The 21,436-nt window shown below is 37.9% G+C and overlaps 1 protein-coding gene across 11 annotated transcripts in view; it reads right to left on the reverse strand.

Moving 5' to 3' along the window:
* The window catches only part of FRY (FRY microtubule binding protein), a 232,797-nt gene that overhangs the window by 120,529 nt on the left and 90,832 nt on the right, over positions 1–21,436 (reverse strand). For all 11 annotated transcript variants that reach the window (XM_032207218.1, XM_032207230.1, XM_032207224.1 and 8 more), the window contains one exon: positions 11,947–12,146. In XM_032207218.1, the coding sequence (XP_032063109.1) occupies positions 11,947–12,066 (120 nt within the window). In that variant the 5' untranslated portion in view covers positions 12,067–12,146. The remainder of the gene's footprint in view (positions 1–11,946; positions 12,147–21,436) is intronic.

The raw sequence follows: 21,436 nt of genomic DNA on the forward strand, positions 1-21,436 counted from the left end.
TGTTCTTGTCTCTTCCCCTTTCTTCATGCTCTTGCCAGGCAGCTGCTGCTGCAGCTGTCTCTGCCTCTTCCTCATCCCTGCTCGGGGACCCAGCTGGCCCCACGCTGACCACACGAAGCTGCGAACACCACTGTCCTAGCATTGAATACCAGCAGGCAGGAAGGAGGTTTCTTGCTATCTGGAACAGCCTTCCTGCTCAGCCTTACCTCAACTACGTGCAGGTGCTTCAAGTGTCCTTTGAAAACAGCATTTTTTTTTTCTATGCAGTATGCCTCTTCTTCTCATCTGCTGTAAACAACTTGTAATACCCTTATAAATCCTACCACTTTGTTTTATGCAGTGCTTTCATCATCGCTTCTGTTCCAGTTACTATGTAAAATATTTTTATAATTCACGGTAGACATTTTCATTATATACCAAAGCTTCAAGGCCAGCAAAGACATGGTTAAGAAGCTTAATAAAGTGAAATTGCCTATGAGTAAATGTTTCCACAGCACTCTATTTATCCTGGAGATACACTTACTTAAAAGTTTTTAAAAAATCCTGAAAATGTTTTCCAGCCTCAAGGCACTATTTTATTTTTATTTATTTTCTTGCCCACCCAATTCACAAATGGCAAAGAGGCCCTTTTATATGGTGAGTTGACTCTGAGTCTCAGTAGCTGTAATACATCCTACAGAAATGTCTTCCAGATCTTGGGATGAATAGGTAGGCTGAATTTGGAGCCAAAGCCTACAACCACAAAATATGAATAAAGAAAGTTTTGATTAATCTGAAAGAAACTATAGCTTTCTAGGCTATAAAAAACATCAGAAAAATCAGAAGAATGGAGTTTCAATAACAACATTCCCACTTTTAATCACTAAATTAAACATCCTTATTTCTTGTTTGATGTGCTGCCTTCAATTGTACACTCTGTATTTGTTCACACTGGCAACTCCCGTGATAAGAACAGGCATCAGAGATAAGAAGCAAAGATCAGCAAAGACATTTTTTTCCTTTAATATTTGAAAACATATTTTTTCAATAAATAGCATCTGAACTTTCTGCATCAACAATGCTTGCAGAACAAAACACTCACCTAAAAACGAGGTTCTTTCTCTGCCTCATTGCTACAACGTTATTAGAATCTAATAAAACAGAATATGTTGAATATGCAATGGCAAATTATATTTTATTATATATATATTTTTTATTATATATATTTACTGTGACTATTCACATGGTCACAGTAAAACATTTCTCCACAGATATCAGCTACTTGTAATGGTTCATACATTAATGCTTCTTCAGGGATGCTACACAAATATAATTGGGTACATTTACACAGGAATAGCTTTTTCTGGGCCACCTGTCACAGAACTGAATGTTCAGGGAAACATGAAAACAAAATGATGTTGTAGTGTCTATTAACCTTTACTGTGTCTCTGTGTTATAATGACATATAATGCCACTTCAAGTTATTTCTAACCTCAGCAACCATTAGGCACATTATTCCTACTGAAGTATAACTGTGTATTGCATTACTGACTGATAAAACTCATCCATACTCCACTCTGCTGGGATGGAAGAGTTAACAAAAGGAAACCGCAGAAGATTGGACCTTTAGTTGTAAAATGGAGTAGACATAGACCACATCCCACAACTAGAGCTAGTATATATATAACATACATGTAAGCACTATCTTAAGTACCAAAAAAAAAACCAACAAACCCAAGCATAATTCTTTTCTGCTTATGATGAATGATCACAAAAGCCTTGACAGAAACTGCGCATCCTTGTCATATATTCTTTTCGGCGAGAAAGGCTGGTGGCCAGCATCTCATAGACAAAGGTCTGCTCCAAACGGAGCCGGATCAAACACGCCAAATTTGTCATTTTGCCATTGGTTGTTTTGTACATACAAAGATCAGCAAACATATCGCTGTCAATCTCGTGCTCAGGTGGCGTGTAAACTATTCTCTGGATCATGCAGGGGGAAAATGCCATGGTGTCAGCTTGCCTCTGCAGGCTGGGCACGCAAACCATCATCCCACAGAGGAGCACCTACCCTCTGGACAGAGCTGTGACACAGGGCTGAGCTGACCTCCCAGCCAGCTGCCTCTAAAGGGGAGTTTTGTTTGTCTGGTCCCTGCCTGTGTTTCTGGTGGCGTGCTCCTGCCTCCTCCCTCGTCTGCTCACTGCTGAGCCTCCTCTGAGCAATGTCACGCAGATGAATGTGAGGCTTTTCCTCCTGTTTTGCCCTCTCAAAAATGCATAGAGCGGTCTATGATCCTTTAAATTACACTGTTGAACTGAAAGTAGTTCTAAATTTCACTTGAAAGAATTTCATCTCTAATTTTACCTTTTTACTATTTGGAAAACCCTCCGGCCCTAGGAGCCTAGTTAATTTATACCTAAGCAATTAAGAGAGGCAAGCTTTTCGACTCAAAATCTGTTTACTCTGATAGTCTCCCAAATGTCACCCACCTGGAGCTCCCACCAAACAGGCAATTAGTGTCCTGTGTTTTCACAAGGGTTCTCTGCACGTCAGCAGGTCATCGTGCATAAAAATACAAATTGCCAGTTCAGTGGATGATACCAGAATCTCTAATTTCCCTTGTTGCTCTGCTCAGCATTAATTACCTACCAGATACTTCTTGTACGAGGCTGTGTCAGTGATCGTGGTACACAGACAGTGAAATAAATGTTATGGGGTACTTCCTTTATCAACCTTTGAAATCCTAGGCATACACCAAAAGCAAATTCTAAACACAAACTTAATCAAAAAAGAATGGTAATACAGTCAAGAAAACACCATAACTCTGCATAAAACTGTATTATGGACGCTGAAAATGTAAAAGAAAACACTGATGAATTTTATGTAACTTTTGAAGATTAAGTACAAAAGCAATGCTAAGTATACTCGGTATTTCATATGGAGGAAAACTTTATTTCAAGCGGCTATTGCCACTAATATATGCAAAAGTATTACATATCTCCCCAAAATTTTGTTTTAGCAATGTCAGATGAAAAACAATTATTTTTAGAAATTACACAAAAATAATGAAAGGTGCATGAAGACAGGCTCAGAATTAGTCATGAAGCCAGCCTGAGTAATTTCTTCATGCAACTGCGCTTTTCTTTGTCACAGCTCTTCTGTTTTGTTCACATGGAAAAGGCTGTGCCCACTACCTCCTCACTGCTGAAGACAAAAACGTGTAAGGAAACTTCAGTCCAGTTACTAGCACTATAACTTTCCCCAAATAATATGGAACTTTAAAAAAAAAAAAAAAGTTTTTTTTTTTTTTCCCTTTCACTTATCTTGCTCAAACAACTCAAGAGCACTGACATTCTTACCTGATCAGTAAAAAATATCCCAGACATGCCCTCAACTCAGTGTTGATAATAAAGGGTCACTAACTTTAAATAAAGGTTAAGTGCTGTTACAGGTACATTCAGGTAACTGAAAAAAAACACACTCAAAACCAAAAACCACCAACAAAACCAAACCAAAAACCACCAACAAAACCAAACTAACCTACTGCTGCCAGCATTGGTATTTTCTCTAATATTTTTCTGTTGCTAAGTAAGATGCTTTCTTGTACGTAGGAAGGAAAAGTATCCTCTTAAAAGGTATTTTGAGCCCCAATACACTGATGACTACCAATGGACTAGTTCTGAAAGAAATACTTTAAATGCATACCTTTTTTTTATTAGGAAAATTTAAAAGAGTGCAAATGATGACTTCATTGAAATTTGAGCTAACCTCTAGCACAGTCAAGAAACAGTTTTATTGCCTGCTTATTTTAAGAGTTTTGTGTGAAGAGGAATGTTTTTTTAAAATTGTAGCTTAGTGAACCCGTGATCACATCAAAATCCTCTATCTGAACACCTGCAAGTTATAAAACCTGGGCTAATATCATAATACTTTCCCTTGTTTTTCTTTGATTTTAGTTACTCCACCTACCACAGTGATCTACACTCCTAAAACAGTTATCAGCTTAACTGATGTTTGATTGACGATTTGAATATACAAAAACCAACCAACCAAGCAAAAAAACATTTTAAGTCAGTCCTTGCTAAACTAACTAAATGATAGTCATGAAATGAGAAAGGCCTGGTATAGGAAGCAGCAGTAATGAACTGTTGGGGAGCTGGAAAACACGAAGCTATTACATCTCAAAGCCCAACTACAGCAAGACACAAATCCCTGTATGATGCATTTTCTTCAAGGTAAGCCAGATATACAGTAATTATTTCTCAAAAGCTATCAAAATAAATGCAGATTTCCACCGTTCCGTCAACATGAAGCCACGAAGAAGGCCTTCTGCAGACATACTCAAAAAAAAAAATGATATTTTATAAGGCTTCAATCAAGAGTGGCTCATGAAATGAAGAATGAGACTCTGAGATCTTTTGCCTCTGAGCCCTTGGGACTGGATGCTCTGAAAATTGAACGTGATGTTCTGGAAAATGGAAGTGATGCTCTGAAAAATCATTTGATACGGGAATTCGTAAGTAACTTATTTTTCACACATTAAGAACAACATAATACAGAGATCTGGACTTTCAGATCCACTATAAGACCTTTGCAACAAAATTTTATTCAGTGTTCTGTTTCAGCTCTTTACCAAGGTGGCTAGGCACTTTTCCTCAGCCAATATATGTATTTTTAAAAAATCAGGTGGATGAATATAATAATCACTTTTATAAAATGGAGGTTGGTTGGACAGCAGACATCTGTGACACAAAAACACCGAAAACAGTGGAAAAGTAAATAGATCTAGAAGACAAAGTCACTGCAGTCAAAAGCATGTAACTTGAGCAGTACTGTTCCCTCCTTTCTATCTTTGACATTACTTCTGAGAGCTGGCTAAGAAGGTGAGAGGATGCTCTTCCCTGAGCTTGCACCCAGTCATTTGATACATCTTTATTCCCTAAGCAGAGAAATTAACCCATATGTGAAGAGTTTTACCCCATCTGATTTATGACGAGCAAAGTTATTTCTGCTATGCAAGAAAAACACTGTAGACAAATACGAGAATCTTTGTGTGTATCTTTTTTTTTTTTTTCCCCTATGCTGAATGGTGGATGTGCATCTTCCCTGTTGAGCTCATCCCATTCTAATTAGCACAAATGTGCCATCCTCACCTTCAGGCACATCTACTGCCAACAATGAGAGCAAAGATACAGGGAATTGGGTGATCTCTATGTTCCAAGCAGTGGGCAAGCCTCCTTCTTATATTTGTGAGCCTTGGAAATGAAAACTGGATCGGAACTAGACCTCTCCTAGAATGTAAAACAGTAATATGCAGAATGCTGGGCTGGATGCAGACATCCAGAGTATCCTACTAACAGCTAATCCAGATAGAGCAGGTCCAGAGAAGGGCCACAAAAATTATAAGAGGGCTGGAGCACCGCTGCTATGAAGGAAGTTTGAGAGAGTTGGCATTGTTCAGTCTAGAGATGAGACGGCTCTGGGCCATCTTACTGCAGCCTTTCAATATACAACGGGGACTTACAAGAAGGAGAAAGACTTTTTACCTGTAGTGACGGGACAAGGGGCAGCAGACCAGCTACAAGGCTGTTCTGAGATGACTGTAACACACCTGCCACTTTCTGGACAGTGGCAATAACCAATATCCTTAAATGATACAAAAACGTGCTTAGGGGCACGTGGCAGGTTCTCTGCTATAATTGCAAGCGTCAGCCAACACGTGGTACAGTGTGACAGCCCCAGTGACCTTGGATTGAATCTCTGTCTTCCAACATTAAATCCTCTTAGCGATTTGAACCATCACATGCACCACTGACTATCCTCCAACTATATCCGTGCACAAGCGAGGCCCAGGGACAGTGAGCATCCTGGAAAGGTCTGCAGTTGGAAAGAGATCTGAAGCCTCTAACATTATTTTGCCCTTGTGCCCAGCTGTGGAAACTCAGAGAAAACTCCTGTTGATATTGCCTGGCTCTAAAATGTACGGGTGTTTTCACGGACCTGTATATCACTGCAAATGCACATTCCAATGGCTATACAAAAATGTGTCCTTTTCCTTCCTGTTTGCTAAAATGATATGAACTTTCCTCCCAGTCTCATATGGCAGCTGGAATCTGACCCCTCTCTCCATTCTCCTGAACTCACTTGATTACTTACTAACCCCTACATTTGTCTCTTCCTCTAATTCTTTCCCCAGCTGTCCTTCACGTGCTTTGTCTCAATTCCTGTGTTTTAATTTTACAGCATGTCCTTCCAAACTACAGAGAAGATATCTCATCTGTGGTCACTGCTTCAATCATACAAACCTTTCCAGGTCTTTCAGGGAGGTAACTGTCCTGAGGTTCAAGACCCTAGGACTACTGCTCTACACTGTTTGGTGCTGGGCTTCTGCTACAGGTCTCAGCCTGCAATATGCATCAAGATAAATAGAGGGGCATATTTTTTCCTGAGGTGATGAGTGAAAGAGTAAGAAAAAGCTCTTTACGATGCTGGATTTGTCTTTGCTATACATGATCCCTATCTTCGGTATAATAGCTTCATTCCTCAATACTTTTCTGCTTTTACTTCTTTTGGGTAAATGGGAAGAACCTGCTGGTTTCATAGATAATAGCTCCTGGGTTCAGATGCCTCTCTCTTCTGGAGGAAAGGGCAAGCTGATTTGGCTCAGCTTGCACTTCATTATCACTGGCAGAGCTTCAGTGTGTAAAGGAGAGTTTGGGAAGACCATACTGTGCTTCAAAAGCCACTGAAGTTCCAAGAAAATTCAATCGGTGAAGAAGGGGAGAGGGGTGATGAGACCATGGTTATGCTGAGCTGATTTCTTGAAACGTAAGTTAGCTGCTGGAAAGGCTGAGTAAAGAGAAGCAAACCCAAGGGGACCACCCACACAAAACAACAAACTTAGTACTTTGATATGTCTGGAAATTGAATAAAATACTGAGACCAACTGTTAGTCTAAAAAAAATGACCTGTGATACAGTCAGCCAATGACCTGCAGCTAAGAAACCCTGCTGAGCTGACAGCTGCTGGGAGCAATAGTAGATAGGGCATCCTCCTGAGGATGGTGGCTGACAGACATAGATCTGCTCCGTTCAACAACCGTCTTAATGAATCCACCGTAACAGATCTTAGTTCTCCTTGCAATAAAGGGATGCTGTATGCAGGCTATATGTTGGCTAGTTAAAGTAAGATGATGTGTAGGTGCTTTGACTTTATTATGAACTGGAGAGAGGTCAGCACAATACAATAAAATAAGGCAGAATTTCTAAAGAATTGTCTTAAGTTTTTCACAGACAATTATTGAAAGAATAGATAATTACTCTTAATGTCCTGTGCATTATTTGTCACAACTGGATCTAAAAGAATGAATCCACTAATAGTTATTAAGACAAATTCTAAATAGAGAATTCAGTAGAAAAAAGACAGTTATGATAAATACAGAATTATGACATTGTATTATGAACTATGAACTTGTCAGGGTTGGGATGGACTTCCCATGTATGTTTTACAGAATTGTGAGCACTACAAACCGTAGTGGAATAAAATAATTCAATTAATTATGAGTGACAGAATCCTAAAGTGATACACAATGACACAGAGGTGAATAGGGCTGGATGACAATAGGAATCTGTCATGTTTGTAGTACCATTTACAAGGTCCTCAGGGGGATACTTATTGTAAGTGCAAAGAGAACAGCATATTCAACATATACCTGCAAAGGGTTATTCAAATAAAGTTGCCCTCTTTTCAGTTTATCTAGGCACATACATACTGAGTGAATGGCCAGAAGCAGTTTGCCTTGCCTCTTTTCCACAAAACGACTTGTTCCTGATAGTAACTCCTGTCTTAGTACTGTGGATCCCACACATCTGTGTTGGCCAAACTACTCATGAGGGTTTCAAATGTAAAAAATGCGTAATGCTAATGTGTCTCATCATTAATGAGAACAAAGGAGTCATTCCTCATGTGATGCAGCTGGAATTTTAGTCCATGTAAAACAGAAAATTCTACATTAGGGGTATGTGACAAATTTGCTTGATACTATTATAGCCTACTTAAGTCTTACTAGTTATCACCATCCAGTCCTCAAAAACCTTAAAAACTTTTACTTCATTTTCTACAAAATCACTCCTTAGTATATTTCTTCTGCAATGCCAAGAGACAGTTAAGCCTAGATTAAAGCTAATCAGACAGCCATGACACTATACATGTTGGCTGGTCAACCTTTGCATAAAGCCAACAAACTTTTTATATCTTTGCAAAATTACTTGCATTTTTCTTACCCTTTTGAAGTCTTTCTAACCACCTGCTTGGCTGTTATCACCAGCCCTGTTTTGATATAGGTCTACATTTTAATGTTTTTGAGCTCCTAGTGAAATGGAAGTAATAAATACACTTGCATCAACCACAGTGCTGCCTTCATTTTTTTTTTCCAAAGGCCAGATAAACCTAGCTAATAAAAGGAGAAGGTTTTTGGCAGAATACATGCATATGTTGATAGTCCTAACCCTGTAATAAATAAATTCTGTTCTTCAGTTCAGTAATCAGATAGAGAGTTCCTGAATTTAGACAAGCTCAGTAAAAGAAGATGCTTGCAGGAGAAAAGCATAATGAAAGTTTACCAACAGCTAAATTAACCATTAACCACTGTCAATGCCTGTAGCTCACTATGTTTTATCAATGCCTACAGCTGTGTGTAAGTAATGCTGAAAGCCGTATTTAAAGATTAGCCTGATCAGTATGCACAGGATGAATTATTACCCTAAGTGATAATCAACACTCCTAAAAAGGAAACTATTTTCTCTGTTGGTTTCTTTTTTTCTTACAGCATTATGATACATAAACACATTTTATCATTGGAACCGGCAAAAATATTTCCTTGGCTTCTTTATTTTTGCTTCATTATAAGGTCACCACTGCTCGCAAAAAATCTATTGCACTAAGATATCAAATTGTGTTTGTAAATGAAGCAATGCAAAAAAGATTTATAATATAAACTGATAAAAATGTATATGCAAATGCAGTCAGCTGTGAAAAATGGTCTACAGAAATAAGGATTAATATTTGTTATAAAAAATTATCTACAGAAAAATATTGGGATTATTAAAGGTTATCAAGAAGACTTTCATTTCATTGCTTTGAATTTAATTGTATAAACTGGAAAATCCCTTTTAATTAATTCTGCTGTCAAATACCTTTAACTTGGACTAATATAACTTGACAATCTGGGTATAGTAGTTTAACCATTAAAAATTAGTGACATACTTGTGAACTTGAAGTAATTACTGAAATGTTTGTTTTATTTCAGACACCCTAAAAAGGTGAAAAATTTGTCCTGAAATTTCAAATTAAATATTCTCCCAATAAAGTAAAAATTCACATCTGATAACAAAAGGTTTCATTTCTAACTTGTTAGTTAACATTAGATTTATGCAGAGAAAACATATTAACTGGGGAGTGCATTTTTTATGATAATCGCTGCCAGGTCCAGTTACCAAAATGTCAAATCACACTCTGCTGACAGCCAAGGCAGCAGGAGGAATAGGTGACATTGCCCTGTACCTTCCCTGCTGCTGGAATCTTGCTGTCCCAGCCGAGATTTCATGAGGCTGCAGGAAGGACTGGGTGGAGTGCCCTTCACTGCTGCCCTAGAAAATAGCAAGCATCTTTTATGCCTTGCTAGCATCTGCTACTCTTGGCAGCAAACGAATTTGATTTTCCACCATAGTTGTCAGAAAACTGTAATTTACAGTTGGGTTCTGTGTACATCACAAAAGAAAGAGATGGATATATCAAAAAGGTCGAAGAAACTGAGAGAGAAAAATTCACAGAGACAACAATAATCAGAAAGGATAATTAGGCAAAACCTGTGCATGGAAAGAAAAATTTAGGCAAAAAAATGTATCAGTAAGTTTTTAATTTAATCCTGTAGAAACTTCAGAACTTGAATCTGAGATAGACTTCATGATAAAAGGGAGGAAAAAGCAATTATATATACCAATCATTTTAGCTTCTCTAAAAGATATCTTAAGTATTCATCACTCATTATAAAATTAAACTGTCATATCTTGTAATGACTTAGAGAATTCAGACTAGAAATATCTCATTGCTAGAGTACTTTTCAAGTTTGATTTTCTTTGAAGTACATTGGAGTTTAATTAGAACAGAATCTTCAAAGAATTCACAATTGACTACCTATTGGGAAAAAAGGTGAAGGGTGTCTCTGCATCACCGGTTTATAATCTTTGTTTTGCAGATCTCTTGAACCTCCTGGTCAAAATTTTTGTTGAAGGAGTAGAAATGTGGGAACAAAGCAGCAAGATATCCAACAGCTACCCCACAAAAAGGGTGAAATGAACTTCTTAGCCACTTTTCTAGAATAATTTTTGCCATTTTCCCTGTCATTTCATATATTACAACCTAATTAGTTCAAGATCATTTTGACTGAATGTCTATGAAAACCTACTTGTACATTTGTCACAGTCACTCTCAAATAGCAGCATGTCATGGCTTATAAGTCCTATTAATATTAATAAGATGTGAATACGACATTGAATTATTGTTAGTGTCTCACAGTTAGACCCCTGTTAGAAATATGCACCAAAATTGTTGACAACAAGAAGGTGAAATTCTAGTCCTCTGTCACATTTTTACATTCTACAATGAATTTGCTAAATAAAGCTTCACTGAACAATCCCTGGAATAAAGACCAACATTCAGATATTCATAGTTTCACAAAGAGACAAAAACAAAACAAAACAAAACAAAACAACAACCTGTATCAAAACACAGCAAGTCTAAATCATCTTAACACAATGTGAAATGGGAATCAATCAGGGTCATCGTTTAATATCTGTGCCTGAAATATTACATGCAAATGCAGAGATAAGTGTTTATGAGTAACAGAGGCGCCCCAAGGAAATGACGCTCTCAGTCATGTTGTCTGGTCATGTTGTTGTTTTCTGGATCTTGTATGTAATTTCACAATGCATTCTGTCTTAAAATTTTAAACATCTTCATTGTGTGTCACACAAAGACTGAATGATACTAAATAGCTGCTGGCACTTTTTTTTTTTCCCCTGAAGGGCCTGGGCCATGACTGTCCATTTCTTTATTCTACTTTTTATGATTTTCTCATGAAAGAAGAAAAAATGGATCTTTGTCAAAATATTCCTTTCTATTAGCATTTTTGTGTTATTTCCAAATTATACATAATATTTCTCTCATCTTGCATCCACCTAATGTTTCAGAAGAAAGTCTGGAAAGCCTTAACAAGTAACAAATGCTTCTGGATCTGAATCAAAACATAAAGCTAGACAGGTGTCATCAGAATCAAGACAATCTTAATTTTATCCAGACATGAAATAGGTCTTATTATAGGTCAATACTGTGCTTTATAGAAAAAATATTTTAAGATGTTAAAAAAAGTCCTTACAACTCATGAATAATGTTGGTTCTTTCACTGCCTGTGTAAGACATTGTAATGTAGCTCTTTTTTCAAATGCTGAGTGTTTTTTCATATATGGAAAATAGGTGCTATAACACTTTGTTAGATTATGAAACCCAAGACTGTCAGAACTAAAACAGGAAGCAGCAGTGCTATTCACTTCCATGTTTTAGTCGAAAATCAGTAATGTTCTTACAAATTTTTAATCGTATTTCAGCTTTTTCTAATCTATTTTGACTCAAGTGACCTCTCTCCCAGCTGTGAAACCTACGTTGCCTGAAACCCCTTCTGCCTCTCAATCACATTAGCACATGCCCTTATTGCAAGCAAAAATGTCACCCCTTTTGCATAACTCTGTCCTTCTGATCACCACAGTAGTGTATCTTACTGTTTGGGAAACACTGTCGAACATTAACACAGATTACAAGCAAAACATTCCATGTTGTGTGACATACAGGCCTGATTTTAAAAATAAATTCAAAGTAAATTATGTATATACTTAGAATTTCCATTTACTTACAAGAGGTTCTGCCATGATGATGCGAATCTTGCGTTCAGCCTGAGTAGTGAAGTTAACAAACAAGCTCTTCAGGACATATTCGCCTGGCTTACTGTCTGGGTCAACGCTGATAGGCAACATGGCTGGAGGTCCTTTTTCTCTCTGTGTACCAGAAACAGGTGGGACAGGTGGCTTGATATATCCGTTACCAACTGGAGAAGCTGAAAGGTAGAAGAGATGCATTTACTTGGGTAATTCAATATTTCTTAACTTTTCTGGTTAACCCAATGGCTGACTACACTGGCAAAGCAAAGCTGGAAACTATTTATTAATATAAGAAACATGTAATACATGAATAAAATTTCCATCTTAGAGGTAAAATTTACGTAATATAGACTGGCAGAAGAAATCAAAGACAAAGTCTTATGTAAAACTATGCACTGCACAGTCAATCCTCTTCTTTTCACACGGTAAGATCTGCTGACACCTAATTCTTGGAACAGCATCTGCATTTCCTATCCTTTATCATCTAGGCCAGATCTGTAACTCAACTGTCAAATGACAAACTTAGTATTGAGGCTTTAGATCTTTCCTAAACACTTGAACATTGCTGAAAAAAACAACAACAAAAAAAAACAAAACACAACAACACAATCCAACGACTACATTATCATTTGATAGCATTCAAGATATGGCAGAATTAGACCCTAAATTAACACACTGAAAAATAAAATAGGTGCATTGGGTAAAAGAGAAGATATTTTCCTTTAGAAAATCAAAGTTTAAAAGTCTGATATGACTATAATGCAAGATAGAAGTGCTTTGTTCACATAGCTGTTATTCTGCAAATGTAACACACCAATACTTTACTTCAAAATAACTCTCCCAATTGCCAGGTTATGCCATCACTCCCCAGTACAGCACACTTCTTCCACTCAGCTAGCTCTGTTACCTAAAACGTTTCAGTTGATTTTTGAAGGCAAAGACATAATTACTGAGTTTTGCTGGCATTGATTTTTGCATAAGACAAACTATACAGAAAGTCTGTTCATTTAGATTATACAAAATTGCTTCTAAAAATACACATTGTTCTGAACAATAACCTACTTCAAAGAAACGAAAACTGAGACACCAGAGAAGAAGGTAAGCCCTAACATCACCTAGACTCTGGTGAAATCCAGCTATGGGGACAGTGGGATGCAAATGATCAGATGCAAATTTATAGGGACTATCAAATCTGCTAGGTGATGGAAATTTCTCCCCTAACAGCTTTAGAAAGGAGGCAGACGGTACATTCACGATCATTAAGACATGTATCAAACGCATGGCTTTGATCGGCTCACACCTATCCACTCAGTTGGTTCGATCACCAAGTGCTCAGTTGGGAAAAATGTTTTATTTCCTAACTTTTTTGGCCTCCCCCAGGCCGTTATCTCCAGCTCCCCACAGCCAGCCCCGGGCTACCCGTGGTCTGCCCCCAGGCCCGGGCAGGCCCAACTGAAGCCACCAGGCCTCAGCGCTCACCTGCCGCCATCTCAGACGTCCTCTGCAAAGGCTCTGAGGGAATCCAATAAAATGCAAACCTGACTTCTGTTCCTCAGGGAGTTGTGCTTTAAATTAGCCACTAACTTCAAAATTTACCTGGAAGGGACTCCCAGGAGGGACAGAAGGAAGGAGGAAGGGTGTGGGTCATTCATGCCTCATGTCCTAATGAAATTCATGAAGTTAAAGAAGCCCTAATCACACAGCCTGAGAGCTGCAATCCTTGCCTTCAATCATTCCGTGTATGAACAGAAACCTGGAGACACTGGGATTTAAACCCACATAGTCATTCTCACTAGGAAGCCTCTTAACAATGGCTTGTGACACAAGTCTGGCTTTCTAATACATCTTTTCAGTTTCATTATCTCAAGCATTTGCATATGCTTGATATTTGCATTGCAAAAATCTATCCCAGCGACTAAACAATCACTGACCTCTATACTGATGCTTTAACTGAATTTAGTTCTTTCTCCTAGATTGAGAGCCCTACAAAGTTCGTTTAAAGAAAATGAACTGCCTGTGAGGCATGAAACTGGAAATCAAGGACTCAAAACTTACAAAATAGTTGCAGTAAGTCATCCATGATTGGCCACTTCATGTTTGTACATTATAATGTGAGCCTTACAAATTTTTTGCCATCTCTGCTGCTGAACCACTTCCTCATTAAATAAAAGGCATAATTTTTATGTGCAAAATCACCACATAAAATTTGCATGGGTTTATGCAGAAGACATAAGGCAGGGTTGGGGTGGAAGGAGGGGATTATACTTAATTCTAAATGCTGCCTTCATTGACAAATTAAGTTTTTACTACATCGTTTCAAAATAATAACATTCCCCTACACAGAGGATGATCAGAATGGACCACTGAAACATTTCGTCTGAACTCCTAACACACTGTGGGGTGCTGGTCAGCACACAAGTTCCGAGATAAATTAAACATTTCACCCAGAGAAAAGAAGCTTATTCCCAAGAAGAATGAATAGTGATTCCCATGCAAAAAGCAGGAGACCAAAGCAGCCCTGATGCCTGAGGGCCCTGCCACAGCAGGGAATCTGTCAGTCAATTTTAGAAAGTTGTATACATATTTAAAGCTCCTATCCTAGGAAAATCTGGAAAAAAAAAAAAAAAAAAAAAAAAAAAAAAAAGATTAACTATGCTTGATCAGCTGTAAAATGTCTGCACTGTTTTGGGTGCAATTCTGTCTGAGAGCTACTTCTCTCAAACAACCCATTTTCTTGTTACCAGGATATATTCCTTATTTTCTGCTGTATCTAATAAATTGCACCTCAAAAATACTCTCTGCTTTTCCTACAAGACATTTTCATTTAGTTGAGGCTATAACCATAATATTTTCTCAATGCTATGCATTTGAAAGCTTTTAAAAACAAGAAGGAAATATGGAAATAACAAAGCAATATCAGAAGCTCCTACCACCACAACCACGTACTACTGCCACAGAATGGACTACTGAACTAAAATCACTGCTATTTTTTTTTTCCATTTATTGATTGTTTCCCTGATCCTAGAAATAGTTGTAAAAAAGCACAATAGTTTGAATACACACGCACAGAGTCACTAAAGTGATCATGGGGATGAGTACAAAATTCAACTATTTCCCCAGAGTCTCTGCTATGATTTATGTTGCAGGTATTTGTCTTAAAGCTCTAAGGAAAACAACAGGAAGATCATAACACAGGAGCTGAGAGTCTGCACTGCACTGGATAAACTTCAGCCAAACAGCTACTGAGTTTTCAGTATCTTTAAGCAGAAGAAACAGATGGCATTCTTTTAGTTAACCGTGTCAAATTTCCACTTTAGCAACAACAAACAGACTCATAACACAAACCAAAACACGTATTTTCAGCATTTTTGTACCTACCGAGCCCCTTTATAAAGCTGATCACACTGGATTTTCTCCAACATGCTACTGTAATATCCATGAGCCTGCGAATACCTGAAATGCTCCAATCCTTAAGTTAGAAAAGTCCGAATCCTTTTCTAACTAAAATCAAAAAGGAAGTTAGTCGCTTCATAATCCTGTTTCAACACTTCACTATAATTTTTCCAGCATTGAGGCAGATATTGCTTTTAGCTTTTAGTTTTTTGTTTTTTTAATAGACAAGTGCTGAAGACCTACAATGTGTGAGCTAGAGCAGGCCTCCGGATCAGATCAGCATTTCCATAACCAAAGGGGTAATTTTTAGCTTCAGCATATGATGATGACCACTCACAGAGTGGCTGCACGTCTATATTTATCCACAAGTACATACTATGCTGACAGATTAGTGAAACTACTTCAGGCACTCCAAGAACATGAGACAGGATAATGGAGCTCAGCATAAACAAACCACGCATATCAAATACATGAATTATCATACAATTCAAGCTGAAAGCAATTAGTATAGAAAAGCAAAGCAGAGAAACAACACAGGATGGGTTTTGTTTTGTAACTAAGGTCCTTTGGCCAACAGTACATACAGTTTGAATTCCTTGAGATAAAAACAAGGCAGTATCTATTCTTTTCCCATGCCAAGAGTCAGTGACAAACCACATATCCTTACGGATAATTATACATCTGTTGAAATAAGTCTTAAAAAATTTGCTTTGTTTTAAAGCTGCCATTAAAATAATAGAAAACCAAAACAAAACACATTATTAACCAAACCGTCAGGAATTTAATTTCCAAGGATACAGTACACAGTGCCAAGGTTAGCAAAAGGTGCCTTGTTTGCCCTTTGAAGGAGAACTTTCCCAGATTAGTGTGAGCTTGACAGGAAAAGAGAATAAAATTCAAGGGAAACATTTGCTGAAAAAAGCAAACCGATGGTCTAGCAGATCCATTTCTGTCTTAGCAACAGAAACAATAAGATTCCCAAGGATAATGTGTTATTCCAACATAACAGTAAGATGCAGCAGTAGTACTATTTTAATATCAGCTTTGTTTTCGTAATTCTTTGGCATATTTTAACAAAAATAATTATAGATAACCAATAAAACACAGTATTTATGACTTGCAATATGTATGATAGGCAATGAACTTACCTAAAGTACAAGACTTCAGAATAAGCAACTGATACTACTATTTTAGTGTTTCTGATCCTCTCTTAGAGGGATTTACACTCAGGAAACGAAGAACTAGAAGGGATTCAGTGCACAAATGAGTCTCACATACAGACTATTTGGAAATTAAAAGTGAGTGCTATGGTGGTGCAGGTGCTGGCCTTCATTTTCACAGGGAAATCAACTTCACACAATACAAATATTTGCCTACATACTTTGTTTACTCTTCATTTTATTTTTTTATATTAAAACAGAGGAAGGTTTGCCGCAGTAAATTCAGTTAAGTGTAGCATCCAAGTTCCACAGGTAATGTTCTCTGTCTGGGACATACATACTCAAGGAGTCAATACAGATCTCCCCATCCTGAGGAGAACGCAAGCCAGCCCACTACAGCTGGAAGTGTAAGTGGTTTCCAGCACTAAAGAAGGAAAGCTATGTCTACAATGCTATTGCTTACGGCAGATTCACACAGCAGCTTTTATATGGACCTCAGAGGCTATTATAAGGCACACAGTTATTTTTACATTCTTTTTTATAATTAGGTTAATTACATTTTGGTAAGTATGCAGTTGAGAGGAGGGAAGAAGCATCTGAAAAAGAGTATATTTACTCTGCAGTTTATTAAATCCTCGGCTACTTAAGGCTTTGCTTGAGGACAACTGTCTTTTTTGACAGTGCTAGATGGACTTCATCACCAAATCACTTCTGGATTAATAAGGGGAATCACTTTTGATTTTCGTCTACATTGCTCTTCTTTACTATTCCAGCCCAAAAGAAGAGTATAGCTTGTGAATCACTGTGTCAGAGGTGTTACTACCCAGACTAGAAGATAAAATGGAAGAGGCTGTGGGGTCAGCAAGTAGGCGTGTAAAAGAGTTTCAAGACTCTAGAGTGAAACGTCTGATTCTGAAAACAAGTCTGAAAGAAATAACAGATTTGGGAGGATTTCCAAAAAGGTTGTGAGAGATGACCTAAGTTCTTCCGGATGGCTATTCTCAACATACTCAATGATGCTGAAACTGTAAGGGAGAAAATGATAATTCATAAATTTCAGATTCCTCCGTTTCTTTAAAATGTGCAGAGATGTGTCTCGGGAGAGTCATTTGTGTAGAATGGCATGGGGGAAGAGAAAGGAAGGAGATATTTTCAGTGATAAAGGCATTCCAGAACTTGGTAACAAATGTAACTGAGATTAAGAACAACCTTTTAAATTATTTCTGCCTGAAGACTTTGTGAGAAATGCTGTTGTCAAGTTTAGATATGTTAATTCAGAATATGTGTTAAACTACAGAAGACAGTCTACAGCCTCCTGTAGACTTGGTTGGGCAATCCTTCTCCAAATTTTCTATTCCTGTTACCACAACAAGAGAGTGTAAACTCCATGCAGACACAATGAACAGCAAAGCTAGAAAATGAGAGACAAATTAACTAGTGCAGCCAGGCAAACATTTTGTAGTAAACCTGAATACAGGGCTGGACACTGATCAGCAGAATGAAACCTTTGTAGGCTAGAACCAAAATGCAATATCCTTGAAAACAAGTACATGGCCTCCCAGTAGGCCTGATGGACACTAAAATACCACTTGTAGGGAATGCTTTTTTCTGTGGGTGCTTTTTCCAAAGAGGTCAAACACTCATTCAACTCAGAGATGAAGCAGCCATCTTCTGAGACGAACACCATTAAGAAATAACCAGTTTAACACAGATATCTTTGCCCAAGCTCAAGGAGGGAGATATTAGAACAGCCCTTGCACACTGTGATGTCCTGTTTGAGATGGATGAGTGTGGTAAAGCACCTGTTAGCTTTGAAGCTAAGGATGGAGCTCAGCTTGGCACCAGGGAAAGGCTAGAAGTGGCTTGGCTTTCCTAGCTAGCAGCAGCCTTCTGGCTCTCATGTCCCCATGGCTGGCAAATAGGTGGTAAGGTTTGTAATGTGAAGACAAACATTGAAATTCTGTGCAAGAGACGGGCAATTGACATGAGACCCCTTAGAAGAAAGCGGTGGGTGGCACATGTTTTCTCCCCTTGCAAGACACTGTATCTCCGTATCAGGGGACTTATGGATGGCAACTGCCAAAACAAACTCACATACAGGAAATCCTGTTGAATATGTCCACCCCCTTTCTAAAGGCCTTTTCACTGACTTGGCACAACTCCTGCTAACCAAGATACGAGACGTAGACTTTTCCCTTTCTCCCTAGTTACAGGCCAGGGGTTGTGCAGCTTAATGACGTTCCCTAGGTTCTTATCTCAGATCTCTGCAAGGCACCTGAATGAGGCAAGAAAGCCCCTTCTCTTTGCTCACCATTTCTTTTCCTGATCCTTTTCTTCCAGAATTTTGTTTCCTTATTTACATAACACTACAGCACATGTGCTGAAGGTATGTGGGAGTCCAGGCATGTGACAGAGAGAATCATTTTTAGAATTTGCTTGATTGATTTTAAGAGCAAAGAATAAAAAAGCTAAATGACATGGGAAATCTTGTGTGCAGTCCCAAAGCGTTTTTCAATCGCCATTTGAGTGTTCCATCTGGGGGTGATTTCTCACTGAAGAAAATATATTTATGGCCTCTGATGGGTTCCAGAACAAACATAAATATTTTCAGTTTGTGTTTTTTTTTATACAGTAAGGACACGCTGCCTCTTTGAAGGCTGACTTCAGCTTAATATATGCTTTCAAAATCCTGGTGACTCTCCTGTGTGACTTCAAATGCTTTGTTATCTTTGACAGTTATTCCAAAAGTAAAAACCTTATTTTAAAATAAGGGTGGAAAGATATATACATGTCATCATTTTCAGATGAGTAAACTAACTGATTTTAAAACAATTAAAACAAACAAAAAAAGATGGTATTTCTGAAATTCTGCCAGAATTTCTGTGGGATACTGCTTAAAAAGCATGTATACTGCTTAAAAAGCATTTTATTTTAAATAACAATGTCATATACTTTTAAATGATTTTATGTGCTCTACTTTGGTTTTGTTGAATCTGAAAATAGCTTCCTATAAGTTTTTTAGATAGATGTTTTGTTGGGTTTGCGTTCCTTTTCAGAGACAGGGAGATGAAGATACTCCTGTCATTTTGTGGTTGATGGGTGTTAGCAGAAGAATTATTTTTAGGGAACTTGGAAAAGTGCCGAGGAAGCACAAGGCTAAAAGAGTCCAAAAAAGAAGGAATAGTTACTTCCAAAAGTGGGATCAGCAAACAGGAAGGAAGTGACCTGCTTCTTCCGTCCCTACATATTTTCTCTTGGAGAGAGAATGTATACCTTTCTTTCTCTCCTTAAACGTTTTACAATAAAATTGTGAGAGTCTGGACAAGATGGATTTTTAAAAAGATAATTAAACCGTTCATTTTTTACTACAGAAAGATATTAAATTATTACTGTATCCAAGTCCTATTTCAATCTAAATAGCTACCTCAGATGCTAGAACCAGAACCTCCCCTGAATTTTTGTTGTCTGCTAGTCCACAATTCCTCTCCCAAACCACACACAAAAATGTTGGTTTGTGCTGATAAAAACTCATGTGTTCCACTAGAATGAAAACAGCTTATTGGTTCTGGATGATATAGGTTCTGTACAGTGTACACATGTGTATGAAAACCCAAGTTTTTCATAAATCACTTGTCCAAACATTAGCATTCCATCTGAAACTGCATGTCCTGAACAGTCCTGCTGATCCATCTCACACTGCTCAATGGCTAAAAGTTGATTTCCTAAAGGGTGTTGCTTATTTCATGCTCTAAAAAATACCAAGTCATCTTTAAATTAGGTTTCAAAATGTAGAACTACATTGAAGAAAAATCTTTAAAACTGTAGTCACTTCCTTGACCTCATTTCCTGATGAATCTCATTTACTCTATAGCTGCCTTTTAGGGAAACGTTCAAATTTAGCCACCTACAAGCTAAATACTGAATGTAACCTGGCAATTCAGGCTCCAGGTAGAGTAAGTTAAGAGAGACTAATGGTTTGAGGTGATTCATCAAATCCTGCTTAGATTCTTAGCTTAAGACAGAATAAATTCACTTTCTAGAGGTGCCTACCACTTGCCAGCGATTACTGAGGGAGAACTGACAAAGAAGATAAGCATCCAAGGTTATAGGAGATGGCTGTCACTCCTAGTCTGTAAATTCTTCATGAGTTTCTTGTACAGACCAAACTGCATCACACTACATTTCAGCTGCTGCTGGCTAGGATTCACATCCTTGATTGCGTGGGTGAAAAATGGCACAATACCAGGAGTGAGCCAAGCCGTGAGCTGGCACTGTAAACTGGCAAGCTAAACCTTCGCAGACCAAGAAGACTTTTACAAAATTTCATGAATCTTTCTGTAATGAAACCACAGGAGAGATTTTTGTGAATAAACACTAGCATGAGAATACATCAGACAAACCCATTCACATTCCCCTCTACAGAGAAGCACACAAAATAACGTCTATACAAAGAAAAATGAGAGAAAAAGTTTTGCAGCCAAAATCTGGATTAATAATTATCATTACCAATCCCCTACTTTATCTTTGATTGAATCATTACTGTCGTTACTTACTACTGGCTGCAGCAGCACGCTCACAACATTGGCTGTCTTCTATATTGAATTAAACACTATTTGGCCTCTTAGCTTGCAGAAAACTCAACACACAATGTGTCATCTTTTATTAGCCACACAACACTATGATGCTGTAGTAGTATCTAATAACTCTTCGTTAACATTATATTAACAGCTCTTTCTTTGAAAGTTGAGATCCCTTGTTTCTTAGCCTCCAAGGCTAGACTCGGACTATGGAACATTGGTATTTCTCATTTGACTTCAAAATACAAAAATGGCAGGAAATAAATGATTTTACCATTCATGTTCGCTCAAGGAAGGTTTTTAGAAGTTTAGCTCAACTACAGCTGCTTAGTGAAA

This window comes from Aythya fuligula, chromosome 1, assembly GCF_009819795.1.
Source record: "Aythya fuligula isolate bAytFul2 chromosome 1, bAytFul2.pri, whole genome shotgun sequence".
In the NCBI taxonomy this organism is placed as follows: domain Eukaryota; kingdom Metazoa; phylum Chordata; class Aves; order Anseriformes; family Anatidae; genus Aythya; species Aythya fuligula.